At 39.3% G+C, this 24532-nt stretch overlaps 1 protein-coding gene across 1 annotated transcript in view; it reads left to right on the plus strand.

Moving 5' to 3' along the window:
* The window catches only part of UBAC2 (UBA domain containing 2), a 93222-nt gene that overhangs the window by 61906 nt on the left and 6784 nt on the right, over positions 1 to 24532 (plus strand). Inside the window, exons 5-7 of the mRNA XM_042867109.1 lie at positions 1020 to 1143; positions 2961 to 3008; positions 13379 to 13624. Of these exons, the coding sequence (XP_042723043.1) occupies positions 1020 to 1143; positions 2961 to 3008; positions 13379 to 13624 (418 nt within the window). The remainder of the gene's footprint in view (positions 1 to 1019; positions 1144 to 2960; positions 3009 to 13378; positions 13625 to 24532) is intronic.

Consider the following 24532-nt stretch of genomic DNA (forward strand, 5'->3'; position numbering starts at 1 on the left):
GATCTGTCAGAAGAAGCAGTGATGAGCCAGCTGGGGTGGACGTGTGCTTTGCAGAACCCCTCAGCCCAGCTGTTGGCTGCATCTCAATGCCCATGGTGCTGCTCCCTGCTGCACTGCAGCAAGATGCACCAGGGAATGATACCAGGATTGCTCAGATGTGAGGGGGTGGGGGGAATTCAACCGGACAGGATCTTTGTTTTTAGGATGTAGTAGCCTGGGCAGAGCAGTATTCTGGCAAACCTGTGCAAACAGTGCTTTGGGATGGAGGGTGTCTAGTTATAGCAAAGCACTAAGCTCCATGGGAGGTTTCTCTTCATAGTCTGAAATGAGGGCTGATAATGCCTTGCTTACAGATGTCCAGCCACCCCATTAAAATCTGAAAGCATTTTCCTTCACTGACCTTTTTTTCCCATCTCCATCATAGATGTTTCTAGGGCCATGGGAGTCATTGGCAAAGTGGAACTTAAATCAAACTGTTGATTATCCTATTTTAGATATTGCGTTATTGCATCCTGTTTTCAATACTGTAACACCTTAAACCTGGGTGAATAGTGGGAGCTCAACTTCGTATGTGAAGTGATTTTCCTGACCTCTGGGGATATATATAATCCTTTTGTCCAGATCAAATACATTTTGTTCTGATGCGGAAGACCACTGCTGTTCTTTTTGTGGGCTGTATTTTGTGGAAACAATCAGCTATTAAAGCTAAAATGTTGCCTTCTCTGCTGTCCCCTCTCCCGAATACTTGGAAATAATATGCTTTTCATCACCTGTTTCTTCTTGGCAGGCTTATTTAGTAGATAGTAATAGTAGATGATTTGGTAGTTGGATCTGTTGTCCTGAATGCCACAGATTACCAAGTCACCAGTTCCCAAGGAATACTCTTTTTTGCAAGGCAGTGTTTATCATGTTTTTGTTTATCATGTACATGGGGTTAATTACGTTTTGTTACATTACAAATTACATACTGTTATTACTAACATCATTCTTATTAACCGTCTGTATCTTTCTATTTGCAGCTTGGGTCCCGTGTTTGCTCTGTTTGTACCGTTCTATTGCTCCATTCCAAGAGTGCAGGTGACACAAGTACTAGGCTTTTTTTCTATTACAAACAAGACATTGGTCTATATACTGGGTTTACAGGTATGGTATGTACTTGCTTGTTCATCTTTTAGTGACTTAATAGCAGTTAGTATTTCTGAATGCGTGATTTTGATGCTTCTAGTGCATGATTGTGTCTAGCTAGTGCTTTCCCATGAACTACAATATTGAACAATATATTCTGATACATATTTTTGGGTGAAGTGGTGGGGAGATTATCTTCTATTCCACAGTCTTCAGTCTTGATTGTCATGCATAGGAAAACATAATATTAAAGTTCTGTAAATTTGAGAGGGATTCAGTGAAATGAGCCAGATGAAAGCAGGACCTGGTTCAAACACACATGTATTTTTCACCTTTCTAATCTGCTAGCATTTTTGTTTTTATTTTTGCCTTGTTTGATATTGCTCAAGCAAAACTGTAGATAGAAGACAGTATTTTTCTATGGTTAAGACTGTTAATAAATAACCAAGGATTTGGTTGTATTACACTTTCATATAAATTTGTTATTTTTATACCAAGCATTGCCATGTAGCAGATAATTTAGTGTAACGTGTTGCACAGTACTTTCAAGTAGTGTTGTGTTAAATGTGAATGGAAAAATATGGGTACCTGGTTCAGATATACGGTAGTGAGCCCCCAGTGGCCTAGAAATGACTCTAATGTCACAATCTGAATTATGCATGTGTGAAATTATGAGAAATTGTACTCATTTTTATATATTCCAGGGACTCAAAAATAGTTCTAAAACTAGTAGTGGAAAGCACCATAATTACACAATGTGGTACAGAGCATTTTAGAATGAGCGGTCAGTTTCAGAACTGTGGTTCCCACTCTGCTTGAGTGTTTCATTCACCTGCATTGCTGTTCAACATTTGGATTCTGTTGATTTCTGCTCCAGCACCCTGTTTTCCCGATCCATTAGAGATATTGTTTCCTCTCTCCCAAAACCATCAACATCACTATAACTCCAGTCCTTGTGAAAATGGTGATACTGTCTGAGCTCTTTTGCCTTGTGTCCCTTGCCTCTTGCTTTCACACATACAAGACCAGGTACTCATCGCTGCATCTCCACAGGATCTTTCCCTCCTGCATGCAGAACTGTCACTGCCGTCACACAGAGGTCAAAGGAAACTCATTTGCCTTCTCCTCATTTGCAAACTCTGCCCTTATCTCAAGTCACTCTTTCCATAGTGAGCCCAGAGAGGTGTTCTCACAATTCAGGCAGCATCTCACAGAGCTTTTAGTAATCAGTATCAGTCTAATTTTCACCCTGTTTTCCCAACTAAGAATAACCTTCTCCAGGTGATGAGTCACGTACACTTTACTGGAAAGGGTGGGCCACCCTGTTGGCATATCTAGATTTTTTTTTAATTCACTTTGACCAATTTGTGTGATTTCATGCCTGCAAGTATGTCACTGGGTGAGCACTTTAATTCTTTAATTTTGACACTCATGCTTCAACTCTCTGTGGCTGTATGTCTAAGAGCTTCATTTGCACTGCCCAGCTTGGAACTCTTCTCCTTCTGCTGCTGAGTCATTTCCTTTGCTTCAGTCTGTCTTTCAGACTTGTTTTTCTGTGCAGCCTATAACTGACATCCTGTTATACTTAGTATACTGTATGAAAATAAAATGTATTGTTCTGTAGAAGAAGAACAATTGTTATCCCTGTGTTTTTTTTCCAGTTCTACTTTTGGAATGTATACTTGTTAATGTTAAACATGATTTTCATAGAAATAAAGGTGTGACTTTGCCGATGGTCATGATAAGTGTTTAGCCTACATAATGTCGTATGTAGTAGCTCAGGAAACATCAGCTATGTAAAATGAAAATTTTTAATTGCTACTCTTACCTTCTAGCTCTTAACCTCTGGTTCCTACATCTGGATTTTAGCCTTAAGTGGATTGGTAAGTCTTACTGTTTTAAAAATTGCATCATCTGAAACACTGTGTTATATGTACAATCAGGGCAGTACATTTGGACTCAAAAAAGAGCTGCAATTACTAAGGAATGTTTTTGATTATAACAGTAAATAGTTTGTCTTTAAAAGTGTGAAATACTGATTGGCTGGTGATAAACTGACATACAACTGATATGAAACAACAAAATGGGTAGTATTTGCAGTTTGCCAGTGTTGTCTGAGCCCTGCAATTAAATTCACTGTCTCAGGCATAGATCCACAGCTATAAAAGAAGCTTTTGTGGAAATGGTATAAATACCCATTACATTTCTGTTTGCTTGTATACTCTATTTACCCCGGTATTTATACTTTTTTTTAGCAAGCCTCAAATCTATTTCAGAAAGCAACTTTTAACTTTTTACTGGTGGGATTTCATGTTTTGCTCTCCTCCTAGAACACATGCATATAGCCATTTCATACTGTGATGGAGGCAGTAGGAGTGGGAAATCACTTTATTTGTGTCATTCAGATAAAGTTGATGTGGTCTATCATTTTCCTTTCTGACTCTGTTCTTAGTATTAAAGCACTTACTGCTAAAACACATTGTACTAACTTTTTGAGATTGTTAAATGATGATAAGCTTTTTGAAAAAAATTACAAACTTACAAATTAGGAGCTCTACCTGTGATTCATTGACTCAAAATATTGTTTGCTTTTCAAACAGTGAAAGTGCCTCCTCTTCTAAAATAGATGATTTTGTAAGAACATGTAGTGACAGGAGAAGGGGAAATGGTTTTAAACTGGAAGAGGGTGGATTTAGACTAGATATTAGAAAGAAATTCTTTATTATGAGAATGATGCAACACTGGAACCAGTTGCCCAGAGAGGCTGTGGATGCTCCCTCCCTGGAAGCATTCAAGGCCAGGCTGGATGGGGCTGTGAGCAACATGGTCTAGAGGAAGGTGTTCCTGCCTATAGCAGGGGGGTTGGAACTAGATGATGTTACAGGTCCCTTCCAACCCAAACCATTGTATGATTCTCTGATTATTAGGTTGATGCAATCTTACAAATAACTCAAATTCTACCCTTTTTTTTAGAACCTACTGATTAGAATTTAGATAAACTCAGAGTGGAATGTCTGTGAATATGTCACATATTGCTGCTATAGTTCAGTGGTTTGGTCTCTTACCATTTTTGTGTACTCCAAATGACTGATGTGAGAGATGGAGCTGTACATGGTGTAGTCTGTCAGCAGTTTGGTCTCACCATAAATACAGATGACAACAGCGTAACTAACAAACCAGAATTCCTCTCCTGGAGACCATCACATTCCTCTGAGCCCAATTGAGAATCTGTGACTTCCTCCAAACACTCTACCCTTCCTGTTACTCTTCTAGCTCTTTTAATAGCCCTTCCTTTTGAACAGGTGTTCGTTATGGAGGAAAGGAAAGGAGAGGAAAAGAAAAGGAAAGGCATTTCAACCCCCTCTTTCCTGGTAGTAGGAAGTGTGTATACTTAGTTATACAGACTTTGAAAGAATGGATCAAGCATTTTTTTCATTCCAGTTCTTACTTTAATTGCCTTTTAATTTACAGTTTTATTCAGATCTATAATGCAGTTTTCTTAGGATTCTTTTTCATGAATGATCATTTTTTAATTGCAGGTTGACAGTATGTTCTACATAGGTGTAAGCCCTCAGGAATAAACTGAGCTTTCCATGTGTCACAGGAAGGCTTAAAAAAAGATATTTAAAGTTTCATATTACTTCAGCCAGGATGAATTAAGTCATCATCATGCTCTTTTCGGTCTCAAGTTTTTTTTCTGCAACGAGCAGATATCTGCACTCTGCCGTAACAAGTGCAGATAAGTAACAAGTGCTGCAGTTTGGAAAAAAGTTTGTGTTATGAATTTCAGTCATTTTTACACAGCATATCTGTCATACTTTTGTGAATAGGAAGTCTCATTTTCTCATCTGTTAGTGATGATAATTTGGTTTCTCTTGAGAAAGCGGATGAAGAAGTGATGTTTCCAAGTACATTAAGTAATCTGAAGAGGAATGTGAATCACCATAAGAACACCTTTTAGCACTTACACTTACACACTCATATGACTGAATGTATGTGATGCTGCTGCCATTTAGCTTTCACTGCACTTCTGCCTATCTGGAATGTTAAAATGAACTGAGCCTGCATGATTTCTGAATTGTTTTCAGCTTCCCACTTTCTCCTCAGGATGTTCCCATTTTAGGTTTATTGAAATTCACAATTTGTATATTTTTAACACACAATGAATGCTCTTAAATGAGACCTGGCTTTTTAGCTACAAGACGTGGCGCTGCAGGTTTCTGCATTCATCCTTGCTAATGCTCTTCTCTATAAATGTCAGGATGTAAAAGAACGTCATGAGTTCATGTTTTCTGTGGTTTTTGTTTTTGTATGTGTTTGCACATGTGTATGACTGTAGGCATATGACAGGTAGGCGTTGCTGTAATATGCCTGGTGATGGGGAATTTTAGAGTACATATTCTGTGTTATCAGAATACAGAAGCTCTGTGTGGCTGTCTGTGACGTAAAAGATATCTTCCTAGGTCACTAACTTCAAATCAGCATATGAATACTCTGTTCAAGTCAACTTTTTACTCTGCAGATGAAGCTGTAGTACCTCTTAATTTCCATTTTTTCAGTATGTCAGTGTGGTCCTAGTAGTTTCCATTGCTGGTATGTTGTGTAAAGCATGCTGTATAAATACATAGTGTTTATTAAAAAAAAAAAAGTATATTGTGAACAAATTCACATGTCTTGAATATTTACATATCTTATAAGTAATCTGCATTGTTAATCTTCTTATTGTTTATGACTCTTCGTTTCTTGCAGTTTACTTTGCCAGGTATATACCATACTTGGCACATATAGTCCAGATTTGTTTTTTATAAGTTTCTTTTATTATCATAAAATTAGGGAGCTTCAGATTAGAGGTCCAGGTATATCTTGAAAGTCAGATGGATGCAGCCTAATTCCATTTCACTTAAAACTGGATTAGCTGAATACAGAAGTGTTTCCCTGCAGTGCATATCATTTATTTTAGTGAAGCTTAGAAAAAAATTGCCTATTTTTTCCTTAGATCAGTCGAAACACCTTAGAAAACAGTATCCATCTGAATGTTGTATTGGACACATACATATGCATCAGCCCATCCTCTCTCCTTCTTTTCCACTTTAAAAAAAAAAAAAAAAAAAAAAAAAAGTTCCCAGGTTCTCATCTTATATATCTTATATTTGTCATTGGAATAATTTTGCAGGAGTGAAATATGACTTTGTATTTTGTCAGGTTTAGTTCTCAGATTGTTTGAAAAGTTGCACTGAGGTTGACATCTGGTCCAACCCTCCAAATGGGGCAGAGTCAGCTACAACAGGTTGTTCAGCACCATGTCTCATTAGATTTTGAGTACTTCCAAGGAGGAAAATTCTACAATCTTTCCAAGCAACCTGTTCTAGTTTTTTACCATTTTCACAGTAAAAAAAAAGGGTTTTTTTCCTACGTTCAGATGAAATTTCAAGGAATTTAATTTGTAACCATTGGCTCTTGTTCTACCATTGAGCACTACTGAGAAGAAAATGGCTCCCTGTCTTCATTCCCTACCTTCAGGCTTTTGTATGCATTGATAAAATCTACTGTCTTTTCTTCTCCAAGACTCCCAGCTCTCTCAGCCTCTCATCCTGAAAGGCACTCTAATTTCCTCATCGTCATCCTGGACCTGTGCTGGATTTACTCCGGCCAGCCAGTCTGTATCTTTCTTGTACTTGGTGCAGTACTGGGTGCAATATTCCAGGTGCATCCTCATCAGAGCTGAGACGAGAGAGGAAAGATCACTTCCCTTGACCTGCTGGCAACAGTTCAGGATGTTCAACACTAGAGTAAGAGGGATTAGGAAATGAGGAAGAAGCATCGTCTGTTTGTTTGTGCTAAATTCTGGACAGGTACAAATTTCCAAATATCCACCTAAATTTGCTGAATCCCACCCAAAACTAACATAAAGTGGCTTGCATTTAGGCATATATCATATGCCTAAATCATATATAAAATCATATATAAATATATGCCTAAATCATATCATATTCATATTCAGTTGAATGAGCATAGGTGACTAACTTTGACATGTGAAATGCTCACTTTTCTGACTTGATCTCCTTTGTGGTGTGAGCTTAGACGCTCATGTCTGCACAGCTAGCTGACACATATACTCCTACATCAGGTGAAGCATCTGAAAAGAGAAATATGATCCCTGTCATACAAGGGATCTTAATGTGAATGAGAGGTCATATCTGTTTGTGCAGGAGGGTATGCAGTTTCTTCCAGCTCTGGAAGAAGAAGAAAGAATTGGGAAAGGAAAGGAGAAGGTAATTATGTGTGTGTCATAAGATACTGTTTTATCCATGACTTCTGAGATCCTGTAGAATGGATTTTAGCTTTCAGTGTGAAGCTTTCAATTTTTCTCTAAGATCAAAGGAAGAATTTGTGTGCACGATGTCTGGTCCACATTGCCAGTTGTGCCAGTTGGTTCAGGAAGTGGCATACTGCTTCCTGAACCTTTCTTAGCTATGCACTTACACCCCTGTTACCCTCAGTAAGTTTGCAGATGACACCAAGCTGGGAGGTGGTGTTGATCTGCCTGAGGGCAGGGAGGCCCTTCAGAGGGATTTAGACAGGCTGGATCGCTGGCCTGAGGTGAATGGGATGAGGTTCAACAAGGCCAAGTGCCAGGTCCTGCACTTTGGGCACAACAACCCCATGCAGCGTTACAGGCTTGGGGATGAGTGGCTGGATGAGTGTGAAGAAGAGAAGGACCTGGGGGTGTTGGTTGATGCTCTGATGAACATGAGCTGACAGTGTGCCCAGGTGGCCAAGAGGGCCAACGGCATCCTGGCCTGCATTAGAAATAGTGTGGCCAGCAGGAGCAGAGAGGTGATTGTTCCCCTATATTCAGCACTGGTGAGGCCGCACCTCAAGTACTGTGTTCAGTTTTGGGCCCCTCACTACAAGAAAGACGTTGAGGTCCTGGAGCGTGTCCAGAGAAGGGCAACGAAACTGGTGAGGGGTCTGGAGCACAAGTCTTATGAGGAGCGGCTGAGGGAGCTGGGATTGTTCAGTGTGGAGAAGAGGAGGCTCAGGGGAGACCTCACTGCACTCTACAACTTCCTGAAGGGAGGCTGTGGTGGAGAGGGATTTGGCCTCTTCTCCCAGGCAACAAACAGGACACGGGGCAATGGCCACAAGTTGTACCAGAGGAGGTTTAGGTTGGACATAAGGAAGAACTTTTTCTCTCAGAGAGTGGTCAGGCACTGGAATGGCTGCCCAGGGAGGAGTCGCCGTCCCTGGCAGTGTTCAAGAGGCATCTGGATGAGGAGCTGCGTGATATGGTTTAGTGCTTGTGGTGGCAATGGTGATGGGGAGACTGTTGGACTAGATGATCTTATAGGTCCTTTCCAACCTTGTGATTCTATGATTCTATGATTCTGTGATTCACTGTGACTACAGTGCTACAGCTAGCTTAGGATGAGGTGAGTTGTGTCCTAGAAGCACCTACTTCTTCACTGCTTTGACAGGGAATCCGTGAGAGTTATTCAGCTGAGTATTTTGAAGCTTCTGCTGTAGAATGAGTCACATCTCAACAACTTCTCTTTGTCGACTTGTAAAGCCAGCTTTAAGTTACTAACTCATATGTAGACTTTTAAATTGGAGATGTCTGCATTAAGGCATTGACAATTTTTTAACAGTAATATTTTAAAAAATTAAATGTTTTTAACAATATGATTTCTGTTGCCTGTAGAACTGTAGCAGTGACACAAGGAGAAAAGTACAAGTTAAGGTAGATATATTGTGCTGAAATGGCAGTACATCCATGCCTGCACGTACAGAAAAAATGTTTTGAGATCTTGCAGTGATTGTGCTTGGTCATGAAGGTAAATAATTCTGTCAAGCTCTAACCACTATGCAAAATAATTTTTCACATAATTTTGATACTAATCTGCCTTCCTTTTCTTTGTTCGATTTTCTCCTTAATGTCAATCAAGTAAAGAATTTAAAATGTCTTATTTAGTAATGATGCATGTGTGTCCTTGTCTTGTAAAGTCTTGGAGAGCTTCCGTGTTTGGTCTACCTAATGAAAAAGAGAAACTACAGCTACTTCCTTTTTCTTAAAAATGTCTCTTTGGAGAGACATGAGGGAAGGGGAGAGGAAGTTGACCTTTCTTATAGGGATGGAAAGAAAATGATATTGCTAGCCAAAAATTCTCCATTTTATCAGTGTGAACTTGACTGCCACGTCTTCCCTTGATAACTTTCTAGAACCTAGAATACTCTGGATGATCATCTGTTTGGGGAAAGTAGCCCTTTAACCTGATGTACAGTGTTCAAATCAAGATATAACGATATAATCTTATATTCACTGAATAAACTAAGTTGTTTATTTAAATACTGAGTTGTTTACTTAAATACTAGAAATACACTACAACCATGAGAAAAACTGGTGTAAGAAAGAACTCTACACTTCATTAAAGCTTTTTTTTTCTTTTTTTTAATGACACTTAGAAAGTTCTGCATACGAACCAGCTAAAAAAGAAGTTCCTTGGAAATATTTGACGTTGAGATGAATATATGACACTAAACCAGACTGAATCACAAGATGTATTTTAACTACACAAGCCTCCATCTAGGGTTTATTGGAAGTATGCAAATAGGTGTCTCTTTGTCACCACGTGAAACTTCTTGAAGCTGAACACAGTATTTGAAGCTTTTACATCTAATAGCTTTACAATTGGGGTAGTAAATCAAGGGAAAGAGGAGTGGGAGTGATGCTGAAGTCCTAGCAAATAGAAAGGTAACGAGATGGATGTAGGCCATGTACACATAGTACCTATCACGGCTGAATCTGTCCTTCAATCTGTTTTTATTTACCAAGAATTGCAGTCTTGTCATTGCTCTGCACAGTTATTAGCCTACAGTATGTTTCTTGGCAACTACATGTAGAAGATATACAGATAAATAGATTTATCTTCTTCCTTCACGAGATTCATTTTATTTCAGACTTTCCTCTGAACTTCATATTGTCAGATTTCTTGATCTTCTACTCTGTGAGCATGGAAGATCCTGTTTGGGGTACGCAATGAGTTTCTAACTAAGGCAGGACAAGGAGGGGCCAAGACATTAGTCTGCTGTTGGGGAAAGAGAGGAGAGAGAAAGAAGACAGCCCTCTGCACCTGGTGCTGCACTGGCCATAAACCAGCCATGCTACTCCAGTGAGCTCATTAAATCTGGGAAGGGAGATAGGAGACGTGTGTAAGTCTCACACTTAGCATGCTCCATCTTAGTGTTGTCCATAAAATTTAGGCTCCTAAAGCCTTCTCTTCTGATTAAATTCTCTTGATTGACTAGCAATCTCTACTTAGAAAAATGTGAGAATGTACATTTCCTCTTCTGAGACAAACAAATCCCAAAGTGCTGGCACACATTCATTGTGCTGGCACAAATTCATGGTACTGTCCTATTTGCTGCACTTTCTGTGTTGAGTTGATATGAGAACTGTTTGTGGTTAACATGTTCAAACACGTGTCAAGATTTGTCATACATTCAGGAAGATATAGATTTTCCTATCACTGCTTGCATTGTTTTGTTCTTGTGACTTTCTGAACTCTTTATAGATTATGGTGAAAATTTTAAGCCTTCACAGAAGACTGCAGGTGATTGGTGGGCAGAGATTGATAGTTGGGAAGGACATGTGAAAGAGTTGAAGGAATACTGGTGTGATTTCTGACCAAGTGTTTTGAGTCCTTTTCTTCTCTTCTGCCTTTCCTTGCAAAATTACTGGGACCAAAGGTGGAGCCTGGCTCTGTAGCCTAATGAGTGGGAGAAAAGATCTCTGAAATCATCAGATGAAATTTTATGTAATATGTGCAACAAAGTTCAGTCGTTCTTGCTCCCAAAAGAGTGACCTTCCTGGTAGCCATACAATCTAAGTGCTGAGTAAGGAGCCTATATACCCTGATACCCATAGTAGCCAGTGGCTAACTTCTGAGGTACCTTCTTTGCTGGGTAGGTATCTAAAGTACTACATGCCAAAAGTAGATGATCACAGAAATGATATGAATACTACTCTTCTTATGTATTCACTGGAGTTTTATCTTAGTTTCCAGTTGATGTGCCCAAGTTTTAGTCATGGATTTACGGTCTTCTGGAACTGTTTCACTAGAGTTGAGGAGAGAACTGAGGTCATGAAGAAGCTTGTGTTCCAGTGCCCTGTCATTCCCAGAGTCCTTTGAGAACCTTTCTTTAAATCCAGACATGTTTTGTTAAAGGCAGCCTTCACTAAGATGCCATAGATGATGGCCTTCCTCTTGTCAAATCTCATTTAACTTCTTCATAGCATGAAAAGATAAGGGGTTAAAGGCAGTCTAAGTTTTTTCTTTCTCATCTTAGAACTATGGCCTGTGTTTGGTGTTACATCCAACCCCATGAGAAGTCATAAAATATGATAGAATAAAAAGAAAATCAGTATTTCCCACAGCAGAACTGAAATTATTATTCTAAAAGTTTCATTTTCTCACTAGATTATTAATAACAACCTTGTAAATAATCTGAAAAAGTTTTCTCTTCCAAGAAATATTATTTTTTTCTAAACTGTCTCCCTTTCTACTTGCAGCAATGAAATGCTTTCTGTATGTTTATACAAATGTCAGTGGATAAGATAAGAATCCTTAGATAGATAAATTGCCCAGACATGAAGTTTCTACGTTGTTTTTAATGTAATGCAATTTAATGCACTAATTTGATATATACCGTTTATGTATTTTGGATGGTCCTTATCTCTTTCTGTTCATTTCACTCTGCTGTATACCATAATTCTTGAGGAACAGCAGATGTTAAATAGTCATAACTACAGAAAAGTAGCATAAAGCAGAATGGCAGAACTTGAGGAAGAACTTGACCTTTCTGAGTACCACTTTGGCCTTCAGAGTTTTGCAATGGGATTAAAAGTGATGCTTGAGTGATGACAGTAGATCATCTGCAATGAAATCAAGTCCCAAGGCAAGCGTGAGCATGAGCACAGTAATGTTTTTTTGTTTTATTTTTTTTAATAGGTAGGAGAAGGGCACCACAAAGGCTGATTTTCTTCAATGTCAGTTTTTAATGAACTGTTCTTTTTATTTTATTTTTTCCCTAGAAGGTAGACTGGAAAAAGTCTGTGCATACTTTTTGGTTAAACTTTAAATCAGCTATTTTACTTTTGTCTTTACTCAAATGGTACTCTGGGCTTCATCAGAAGAGGGGTGCCCAGCAGGGACAGGGAGGTGATTGTTCCTCTTTACTCTGCCCTCGTGAGGCCCCATCTGGAGTTCTGTGTCCAGGTCTGAAGCCTCCAATACAAGAAAGACAGGGAGCTGTGGAGAGGGTCCAGAGAAGGGCCACAAAGATGATCAGGGGACTGGAGCACCTCCCTACGAAGACAGGCTGAGGGAGCTGGGCTTGTTCAGCCTGGAGAAAAGAAGGCTGCAGGGTGACCTCATTGCAGCCTTTCAGTACCTAAAGGGAGCCTACAAACAGGAGGGGAATCAATTCTTTGAAAGGGTTGATAACTGCAGGACAAGGGGAAATGGTTTTAAGTTGAGGGAGGGGAGATTTAGGTTGGATGTTAGGGGGAGGTTCATTACTATGAGAGTGGTGAGGTGCAACATCCCTGGAGGTGTTCAATGCCAGGTTGGATTGGGCCCTGGGCAGCCTGGTCTAGCATTAAATGTGGAGGTTTTTGGCCCTGCATGTGGCAAGGGATTGGCGATTCATGGTCCTTGAGGTCCCTTCCAACCCTGGCCATTCTGTGATTTTCTGAAAGGCAGACTTGGAAATGCTGACAGAAACTATGAGGGACTTGTTTTTTGTTAAGGAATGTTTACAGTGCTTCAGCATTCTCAAGGGCAGCCTTTGTCTTCTCAGGTCAGCATGCAGCATATTCTGACCAGTTCCTTTACTAGAAATCAAAGTTTTATTTGAATAAAATAAAACTGGTTTCAGGTAGAAGAAATCTTTCTCAACCTGATTGAGAAACAGTCACTTGGTTTGGATTGAAGTTCTGAAAAAAAAAAAAAAAAAAAAAGAGCAACTTTCTGAGTCATAGGCAGTGCAGTACACAGATTTTGAAATGTAACAGTCTGTAGTTGTGAGGAAGTTGAAGGTAAAGAAATCCCCTATTCCTGGTTCTTGACCTAAGACTCTGGGTGAAAACATTAAAATGTACGTTTAAAATAGAAAGGCCATCTGCAGCTAAGTACAAAGTACATTTGCTGTATTTAAAGTCTTTATTTTTTTAACATTTCATTTTGACTTTTAGATTTCTGGGATTTGCTACAATAGCAGTATATTAAAAGTTCATCGAATTCTTTGTGTACCCAGCTGGGTAGCAAAGATATTTTCCTGGACTCTTGAACCAATCTTCTCGTCTGCGGAACCAACGAATGAAATCCGAGTGGGAATGGGAGCAACAGTCGACATCCAGAGGCAGCAGAGAATGGAGCTCTTGGATCGACAAATCATGATGTCTCAGGTTGCCCAAATGAGGAGACAAAGGCAGCAGCAGGTACTGATGCATGCTCCATAAAGATTATGTTTATGGGAAACATATGTTTTCAGTTTGTATATTTTATGGTTCCTGCTTGATATATTCTTCTCAATTGGTTTTTCATACACCGGCTGTTGGCCATTCAGGTGTTTCTGTAACTTTAATGTTAAAATCGTTTCGCAAGATAGAAGCAGAGCATCAGACAGTCCTGTAAGGATATCAATACGTCTGGCATTTCTTTCTCCAAAAGTCAGCCTGAAAGGTAAAGTGCCTGCCTTTCCTCTTACTAAAGACAGTAAGCTGTTGGTGAAAGTTAGCAAGTTCTGTCTGTTCTGAGTATTTGTATTGTTTGCATCCTTTTCGGAGAAAATTATCTACACAATAACTTTATTTGCAAATGTACTTTAAATAAGGCTTGCATCTTTGAGAAAGTTCTGAAATTCAATCATCTAACTCCCTTACAGAGGTCAACCACAGGAACTTTCTCTTTGCTGCATTTAGTGTTCATTTTATTTCCTTACTGAATGGAATAGCAGAGCCCTTTGTTTTCTCTGTTTTAGTCAAGGCAGTGAAAGACGTTCACATGTTTTCTGTTGTACTGCAGAACAAGGCAGACAGTGTCTCAATTAACTTCTTCCTATGCCTTAAAAATAGGTGTTGCTGCTCTATCAAACTTAGCAGATATGTGCCTTAGATTTCTCTATGTGAGCATACATTGTCCATTATTTTGTTACAGTCTGACAATTTGTGATCTTTATTGATTTTTCTCCGACTGAAATGCAGCTCTGTACTGATATATGAATTCTTAGTACGTTTATGGTAGCTTGTAGATACACCTATGTTACCATTAATATGTTGGCAGAATTAGATGTAGGATAGCATAAAGCTTAGGCTCTGGCCAACAACTAGAGTATATATCTTTGTTTCCCTGGAATTTGGTTTTCTTCCATTTCTTAACATTTTGATCTGAATAAATTGTTCCTCGGGTGGAAAGATTCTAATCTCTATCCCCATTACAACATTTACCAGTTTTAATGTAAGAAATGAACTAGAAATAATTCAACATCCGTGTTCTGATAGAAGGCACTTTGAAGGTGTCTTTTGGGCCACAAGCTGTTGTGAAGATTCAGCTAAGTTTCTTCAAATGAGAAGAGAAAGAAATTGCCAATTATGAAAGACAATCTTTATAATATATTTTGAACTGCAAGAAGCATTAAATAAGTTCAGAATTATAAATGTTAAGAGTTGATAATGTTTTCTTCTTATCCTTCTCCTTTTCCTGGGATTACAAACAATGAAATTGGCAAAATGTCTTTTCACTATTGACTTCAAATACAGGTTTTTTATAAAATATGGGGGAGTTTAAGTAAAATAAATGAGTGTTGTTTGAGCAGCGGTGACATGGTTTACCTTAAAAGTTGCTGAAACTCTTTCGAATCGCCTACATTGACTGGTCTTTAACTTTAGAGCGGCATTTTGTGATCTGATAGTGCTGAATTGTGAAACCGGTGAGCAGAGGGCAAAGGATTCGATGTGTGAACGTTTCAGAAAGGTTCTTCAGAAAAGGTGTGTTAGGAAAGCATTTACTGGGCTTTGTTTATGACTCACAAAATTTACTGGATATCAGCAAAATCATGAATAGTGCCCTTCACAAAAGCTGAGATGCAATGGTACAAAAGGACAAACAGGATAATTTCAGTCTCAGTGTTCAAAACTTGAAAACAGTTTTCCAGATTGTTGTAACTGTGCAATTCTTTTGCTTTTAGAAGCTTACAAAGGTATAATTTGAAGGCAGTGGAGTTGAACGCATCGCACTGCAGATGGAATTTAGATGGTAAATGCTACCTCTGGGGCTGAAGCTGGTAAAGAACACCAGTCAGTGTCACTGGGAGGTTTTTTGTGAAACTAACAGTAATAAAAGCTGTGAAGTATATCAATCAAGTTGTCAAATACAAGTTAGAGTTACATTGCAAGAGAATACTGTGCAGATTTTTGGCATCCCAATATGCTGTCCATAGATGAGATAAATGAATGTTTTCTCTCCTGCTTTCCATGTTGTTTGCCAAGGAAAGGAAACTTTAACTTTCCTCTGGACGTCATTGTGCAACTATTTTCTTGTTATCCCTTGGGGAGGCATTCTGTTTGTTCCTCCTTTTCCTTTACTCTACAATTCTTCTGTTTGGGAAGAGGCAGTGCACTTTCCCTGTGTACTGTTAGCATATGGAAACACAGGAACGCAATGTGTGGTTTTAACAGTGCTGCATTGTCCTGCAGAATGTGGCAAACTGTCCTCTGGCTGTAAAGAAGCCCCTTTCTTAAATGGACCCTTTTTGTACTAAGCTCATTCTTCAGGTTTTACAAGAAATTCTGAAGAATGTGAGCCTGATGTACAAAAAAAAAGAAAGCTTAAAAACAACAGGGAAAAAATAGGGGAAAAAAACTTTCTTAAGTTGTTTAAACTATATCTCTAAGATACTAAAATATAGAGGGTTTTTGGTTTTTTTTTTCTGTTTACATTTACAGAGTTCTTTTATTTGAAACGGAATTAATTTTGGGTGTTTTCTATGGGAAGAAAAAAAACCAAAACCAAAAAGAACACAGAATTTCCTTGCTGGCAGTTCTTAGAGCTTTGCCTTTCCCAGTCTTTCTCTCCCAGAAATGTTGCCTGCAGGATGCTGAAGCAGAGAGGTGTGCTTGTGGCTGCTGGGCTGCCAGCCACTCACAGCTTCCCGGAGCAGGTTGAGTGAGGGACACAGCCCGAGCATAAGCCACCAGCTTCATTACTTGATGTACATGGTTTTGATTTAGCCCTGAGATGTGCAGTGCTGCTGTGTCTGAACGTGTTGTTAGAAACTGAAAAATCACCTTACGTTGCTAGTTTCGCAGGGGAGTGTGGTTACACGGTGTCTGATTTTTGTCTTGCTTTCTAGTTGCTATGGATACAATCCTTAACCAGATGGTGATGTGCATGTTGAAAATTTTTTGTCCTTTTTTCCCTTCCACTGATAATCCTGACAAATTCTGAACCTGTCAGTTCAGAATTACTGAACATCACCTCCATCACCTTTTGAGGCAGTGAAATAACACGTGTGCCACATGTATTCATGCCCTCAAAAAATATCAGCTTGCTATTTTTTCCTTTTTAAACCCCAGTTTCTTAATTCTTTTCTTTCTCTCTTTTTTGTCAGTCCTCTTTTCTCATTTTAGTAATGTATCCTCTTCTTTTCCCTTTTTTCTATAAATCTGATCTCTTTTTTTCCTTTGTATCATTTTCACGTTTTCATTCCCCACTATGTCATTTTCCTCCCAGATTTTCATCTCTTCCCCTTCATTTCTATTATTTCCCATACTTTGTGTTTCCTCCTCTACGTCCTTCTCTGCTCTGGAGAAAATTCTTTCCCATCACATCTTACCCATCAGTCAGCATTTGCAATGCATCCTGAAGGCGTCGATGCAACTTTCCTTTCTCTCGCTCCAAACAGGAGATAGTTTATATCTTCAGGCACTATTTTATTCTTTTTATACTGTAATATCAATGGGTCTTTTTGGTCTTTCTCTTCTGACTTTTGCATTTCTGGATCTGTTTCATTTCCCAGCTCTTTTCTGAAGTTTGTCTTTCTGTAACCCAAATGAAAGCCCTGGTGAGAAAGGGGAAGAAATTGCTGCATGTGTGCACTGGGGTGCTAGCAGGGAGCCAGCCTGACTTTCACTTCCCATTGACAAGCTTAGAGGGAGGCTGCAGATAACCAAACTGTAAATAGATGAGGGAAGAGTGCGTGCGAGGTGTTGCTGGCAGCACTGATGTCACTGGGTTGTAGGAAGGTTGTGGAAGACTGCAGAAAAGGTGGTCAGCATCTTCTGTTGGCTATTAGGTACCAGTTCTCCTTTTAGTGCTCATTCCTGTGCCCATTCTGTATGTGGGGTTGGAGAATGAACCTTGGTCCATCCATCTTAAAAAAATGCTCTCAGTAGCCTTCATTCACACTGAGCATGTTGAAGACACTGTTGCCTGCCTCCTGGTTTCTCTTAACTTTTTGGTTCAAAAAAGAGTATCACGGAGGTGCTCAAGTGTCTCTGATAAGCCTACAGCAATATATGAAAATCTTTTCTACTATTTCCTCTGCTTTTAAGCTTTTTTTTGTGGGGTGGGTGTTGTTCTCCCTCCTGTCTTTGTTTTTCTGTTCCAGCTCCTGGTACTTTTTAGTGAGGCCAGACCCCCTTTGATTCATATCTCTGATTCCCCTGCTTGCAGAGACCAGACTTCTTCTGTAACAATGCTGCTTCCCCTAATTGTTCATTCACTGGATGTCTTCCTCCTGGGACACTGGAGAGATGCTCTGTGGGGAGATGCATTGAGTGTCTTTATTGTTACTGGGCGTCTCATATCCTGAGAAATTTGCAACTTACTTATTTTGTGAGCTAAGGACTGAGGCTAGATTACCAATTTACCTTTCAGTTTTATTTAAGTAGTAAACTTCTGACCTTGGAAAGCAGAATTTAATGGAGCAGTGACTTTCCTAAGACAAGAATTCCTCTTCAGGAATGTTGTCCTTGCTCATGATGCTAGAAACAAATCCCTCAGTGAATACCGACAGTCTATTTCTGCCGTCCCGAGGAAGAACCACATCTGAACATACTTCATTTTCACACTGATGCAGAGAGGTGCTACTTTAGCAAAGTCTTCTGAAATAGCTTGAGAAGCTTGAGTACCAACTATAAATGCTTCAAGAGGCTTCTTGGGTCCTGAGATGTCTTGCAACCTTTACACATTGCCAGCTCCCTGGAAATTCTCACAGAACGTTAGATGGAAGGAGTTTGTTCATACTGACCCATGGATGTATCTATCATAGTTAGAGAAGAATGTACCAGACAACTTTACCTGAATAAATGAGGGAGGTTTTCACCCAGTGCGATGCAAAATCCTTTTCTATAATTAGGCTTTCACTCCAATGTGTGTTACCTATAGGAACTCTGGGATTTTGTGGCCTAATTGAATAGAAAGTGCTATTTACAACGTTGCCATAAATTTTAAACACAACTGTAGGTGGGATACTCACAGAATGAAAGAGTTACATGAGCTCTGATCTCTGAGGCATGTTTCTACAGCACTGACGTCATATTTTTACAAATTCTGCTAATAAGTGATCTAGGGGTTTATTTATGCTGCAGCAATAATCACTGGCTAAAACTGAGAATCCATCTTCCTTATGCATTGTGGACATACCATCAGCCTTTTTTTTCTTTCCCATTTTTGCAAACAAAACAATAGTTTTTCAGACCTCGGTGACCTGTTTTTGCTTTTTGACATTCTTCTGGTGTTTTCAAACCTCTTTTTTTTTTTTCCTCTGTAATTTTTAATGTTTTCTCTGTGTTGAGAATAATGCTTGTTTGTATTCCCAAAGGTGAGCTTTATGCTTAGTCAGCTGTAGAGCTGTGTATTCTGCTGATGTTGGTATACATTAAATCTTTTTTACTGCTCCATTTTGATAACATCATTGCAGCAGTTGCTAAACCCTACTATTCAGATATTTCAGTGTTGTTCTGTTCTTTTTTTTTTTTTTTTCAAATAACTTTTTCATGGATTTGATGTCATGAAAAATGTTGAATTTCCGGGGTGCTGATCTGGGTAATGAGTTTATGACTATTTCCTCTATGTATCTACTTTATATTTTCTCTCTTTTTCATGGAAATCAGCAGTTCCAGGAGTTGGCAGACACAAGTAGTACTACTAGAGTAAGCTTCATGTACCTCCTTAACAGCCAGTGGTCAGAGTCACAAGGCTAACTGTGTCTGACTCCTACTCCTCAGTAGCACTCCTGCCCTCACCCTGAACTATCATTTTTTTCTTGGACTCCATTATTCAGTTCTCTTTCTGTTTGACTGGGCTTCTGAGCTGTAGCCTTTAGACAATGATTAAATTTGAGTTAGTGCTTGTAATCAGTTTCCCTACGGAAGCAATGGTGGAATGCTTCCTAAAGCAAAACAAAGCAAATAATTTTTGAGATAGAGATTACTTTTGTTCTCCTACGTGACTGTTCTATTCTCTCTGACAGTTTAATTTGAGGTAATCCCCATTAAAAAAGTTCACGGCATAAAAATCTCCCCAAGCATTTTGAGAGCATTTAATTCTTTATTGTCTGATCCACCACTGTCCACAGAAGGCAAGTTTCTTTTTAGCTGTTTGTGCTCTTCCATCTGCGGCTTCAAGCATGAACCAAATTAGACATCCAGTTTCAGGGCTGAGAAGTCAGTAGTTTTTTCTATTACCCTTCATCTGCACTCAGAAGTCTTGTTTGGAAGTCATTTCTTCCTCTAAGTCTCTTCTTTTGTAGCTCATAGAGACCAGAAACGTCTAATTCAGATAGTGTGTGGTCCATCTTGGTATTCAGTTTTTCTGATTGGAACGTTGATAATAGCACATAACAACTACAGATCTGTGTCACTGGTTGTTTCTAAAGCCTGTTGAAGCACAATAGATGGGAAGGTTTTGCTAAGCAGTATTGCCAGCACGTCACCTTGAATGTTGACTTTAGGATGTCAACAGATGGAAGCTCTTCCCATTTGCAACTGAATCTTTGCTCCCTTGAATGGGATACTAACCTTTTTTTTTTCCTCCTATGTGTTGGTAGACTGGCCCTTTATGTACCCAAGTATGTGTTTATGCTGGTGTATTGGAGAATCTGGTTTTGAGGTTTCTTTGTACCCAGTGTTTGCTAGCTAAGCTTCTCAAATCAAAACAGTTTTGAAACTCTAATTTCTCACTTATGTTTGAAAATGTTTGTGCACAGGAAGTGAGGGAGGTATTATCTTTCTAATCATCCATCAAGCTTTAATAAGTCACTTGTCACCAGTTTGCATCCAAAGAGCCAAATAAGAAGGGTCAGAACTGCCTTTGTTTTGTCTAAAATGTCAAAAATGGAGTAACAGATGGTTTCCTTAAATCCAGAGAGGATGTTCATGCTGCTGGATCTGCCTTCAGCATTTGGCACAGCAGACTGCCACACTCTGGTTATCTCACTTAGCAAATATTAAAGGACCAACATAAGAACAGCTCCAAATCATTCAATTACTTAAAATTCAGGTTGTGATTATGACTGATAGCTGATGTAGCTGTGACCACGTCGGTGAAGTTGAAAAGCCCAGTCTGGATGAAGAGCAACTGATGCAGGCATGCAAAAGTGAAGTGGAAAGTCCACAAATGGAGGTGCTTTGAAAAGGTGTTTGAAGCCTTGCCTCTGCTGACTAGACAAGATCAAAATCCCCATTTATTAGTGCAGACAAAGTATGAGAGCCCTGCTCAACACTTTCCTAATGCTGGGTGAACGAGTTAACATCTGTTCTCAGAAATGCCATCTTTTAGCATCTGACTGATATCAAATGTCTTTCTTTCTTGTTGGTGTAGCAATCCATCACTTTCCAGCTGAACTATTGCATCACAGCGGTACTGAAATGTGAGTGTTACAATAATGTGCAGTTTGGTACAGAATAGGTTTTTAACCGTACTGTGATGAGTTGAATGCAGAGCCATCTGACTCTCCCACTGTCCTGAGCTAACTTGCAGTTTTGGGGGGCACCTTCATAGCTTTTCACTTTTACTACCAGCTAGTTGTGTGCCTGAGTGATATAACAACACCCCTTCCTGTAATGTGTGGCAAGCAGACTGCAAGGCCAAATGCTTGGGCATGCATGAGTACACTAAGAAGCATTCAAAACTCCCTACACCTCCCTTGAACACAGTCGCAGAAGCAGCTGTGCCCACTCACCTCCCAAGGCACAGATAGGCCTGCCACTTGGCATCTTTGGCATCTGCTGCTGTGAATGCTTTGAGCCTGTGCTGAAGTCCCTTCCATTGTTTCTCTAGTGGCTTCAGAGGCCAGACTGAGGTGTTCCTCCTGGATTTCAAAGGAAATAACTGATCAGGCTTCGGAAAAGACCACATGTGGATTTGTGAATTTTTGTGACACACGAGCTCCTCTGGGAGAATGCAGACATCAAAGCTCAGGATACAGCAAATAAGAGTTGGAGACAAAGCCTCTGGGCTAAGGAGACTTGTCTGTAGCATAAATTTCCAGAGGAAATTGGAATATGTTTAGAAATTGCTGCACTACTTTCCATGGTGAAAAATTCTTTCCATCGTAAGAAGTGATGCTCACAGCACCAGTATGATTACTTTTCTACCTCCTTTCAAAAAAGAACGTTATTAAGGTTAAAAAAGAAAAAAGTTTAAGATGAAATAAACCCCCAGAACAGTTTTTACCTCACAAAAAGAGACAGGCCAGACATTTTAATAAGTCCACTGGAAATTTTACCATTGCCATTGATCTTTTTTACAGTGTTCAGAGACTGAGGCAGCTGGTATCAGTGTACCATTCATGGCTACGTTGGTTTTTTATATTATCAGTACATACACTTTGGGGTCAATATTTTTAACAAAAAGATTGTGTCTGAAAGGCAAGTGTTTTTTGTTTCTTAGAATGAATCTTTATATCAGTGAAGTACGACAGCATCTATACCTGCACCAAGTAATGACTACTATGCAGGGAAGCAAGCTCTAAAGTTGTTACTTTAAAAGATGAAATGCAAAGCAATTTCCTTTTTTTTTTTTTTTTTTTTTTTTTTACTGTGGTTGTTGTGTTGAGAAAAGGTGAACAGGACAGATATCAGGAGGTGTTTCCTGTTTGTGCAAACAGATGGCAAGTTGGCATTAACCATATACATGAGATAACATTATCAAAAAATCTTAACCACATGAAAAATTATCAAGAGGACTTCTGTAAGGCATTTTCAATTCTAGTGAAATTAATCTAATTGTAATACCAGCACATTTGGTAGCTACTTCAGTGACTATTTATTAGTGGTGTGTAATACATGTTTGTTTGTCAGACTTTGTGTGAGAATTGTTTTACAGAATATGCTATGGCAAGTATGTAAACGGGAAGCAGGGAGAGCTGTCATCTCTGAAAGAGAGTAAGGAGATGATGTGAAAAAATAGTTGTGCAGTTGGGATTTCAGCAAGTTATGCAATCAGACATTTGCTAGCTCTAGACTGATACGAATGTCTTGTTCTGTGGGAAAAGAGGATACTCTTTTCCTTTAAACAGTATTATCCCAGACAACATTTAGGAAAAAAAAAATAAAATCTAGTATGTGACCTAACAACTGAAGTACTGACAGTTACCAAGAATAATTCAACAATATAGTATTTCCTTATAATATTTCCTATCATGGATAGATGCCATTTTCCCATTCCTTTAACCCATTCCTCCATCTCATTGTTTGGTCGCCTGAAGCTTGTGACTGATTTGTTGTTTTCCTGTAACAGGAGTTCCAACATCGTCAATGTTTTCCTAATCCACTTCTGTTAGTGATGTAACAGAGATCTATAGATGGTCTCGTTGATTTGTTTGTCTCCTGTCAGATGGTAACAAAGAACTTGCCATCAACCAATTCACCCAGTCTTTGCACTGCTAGCATCAAAGGAAACTGCTGTTTTCTTTAGTTAAAAAATTACAGCTGTAGGAGGAATAGAATGGGGAAGGCTTATAGACCTTTCCTTAAATGTGTCCATCCTGCTCTTTGGCTACTGAATGAAGCAGTCTTTTTGACATGAGTTTTCTCTGATGACATGTGGAAGACTGCTGCAGGCAGAAATCAGGGCCCAGTCACCAATTGTACAAAATATTTGTATGAATGGTAGTTTATAGACTGATTTTCTCAGTGATTGCCTTCCTCTAGCAGAGGAGCAGAAAATCTTCACCAGGTTGGTCATGAAAGATTTGGACTAAGAAAGAAGGCATGAACAGTAAGTCTTACCTTTGTGTGGATAACATGATGAATGGTTTCTCTCTGCCCAGAGCACTGCCTGGGGAAAGCAGTTGGTTTATCAGTTGTGATCCTGAGCACACCAACATGCTTTCCAGAGGGTTGTGTTGCCTGTACTGAGGGCCTCCTCTGACACGGTACAGCTCTTCAGCCTTGGAGCAGACTTGTGAGAAAGAGCTGTGGTTAGAAACATCTGTGAGAAGTCTTGGGGCCTCACCCACCTCAACTGGGAGTTCGCTGCTTTTTAGTACAAAGTCCAGGTCCTAAGCCACTGATTTGACTTCTGGTCTTAATCTTAGACCTGCCTCACCATTGTGGGTTTGCTTGGTGATCTGGACTGTTGGCTGACTGTGGTTACCATCACTGGTAATATGGCTTTAGCTTTTTTCAAGTCTCCTGCAGAAGGCATACTTATTTACCATTCTCCAGTAGAGACTTTTGGATGGTTTAGAAGCATTGCTTAAGTAGATTCACAGATTGGATATCTTCATGTGAAATCTTCCTGACCTTTCTCAGAATAAGTGTCTTAGCATGGTCAAAAACCCCTCTAATACAGAATGTATCATAAAATTGTGGACAGAAGGTCTGCAGAATAACATCTGGGAGACGAGGCAGAATATTGATCTGGAAATCTGTGCACATTTTTAACTGGAATTTGAGAGGTTTGGTTAATTTAAGACATTTTTTTTCTGATTGCTTTGAATCAATTTAAAAATCAGATCTTAGGTCAATTTCTGCTGTGATAGTAACGTTGTCCAAAACTCACCGTGCACACTGGAAATCCTTAGCCTTAATCCCCGCTTTCTATGTATCTGAGACATTAGCAGCAGTTCCTGCTGTATTCTTATATTTAGGGAATGGTCCACAGTAGCAGTTCCTGTTGCAACTCTCAATCTCTGCTCTTTTCAGTCTGACTTTGTACGTGTCCATCATGTGATTAGAGGCAAGCCCACGAGAAGAAACAACTTCCTTGCATTTACAGATCAAGAAACATAACTACATGGTTCAGGTGCAGTCTAGGAAATAATACACAGTTGAGAAATAGACCATCCAAAGTAAGTTGTAATTAATCCTAAACGTCAGCGCTCACGTAGCATTAAGACC

Source organism: Lagopus leucura, unplaced genomic scaffold, assembly GCF_019238085.1.
Source record: "Lagopus leucura isolate 7727_CA_CO unplaced genomic scaffold, USGS_WTPT01 Super-Scaffold_100001, whole genome shotgun sequence".
Taxonomy (NCBI): Eukaryota; Metazoa; Chordata; class Aves; order Galliformes; family Phasianidae; genus Lagopus; species Lagopus leucura.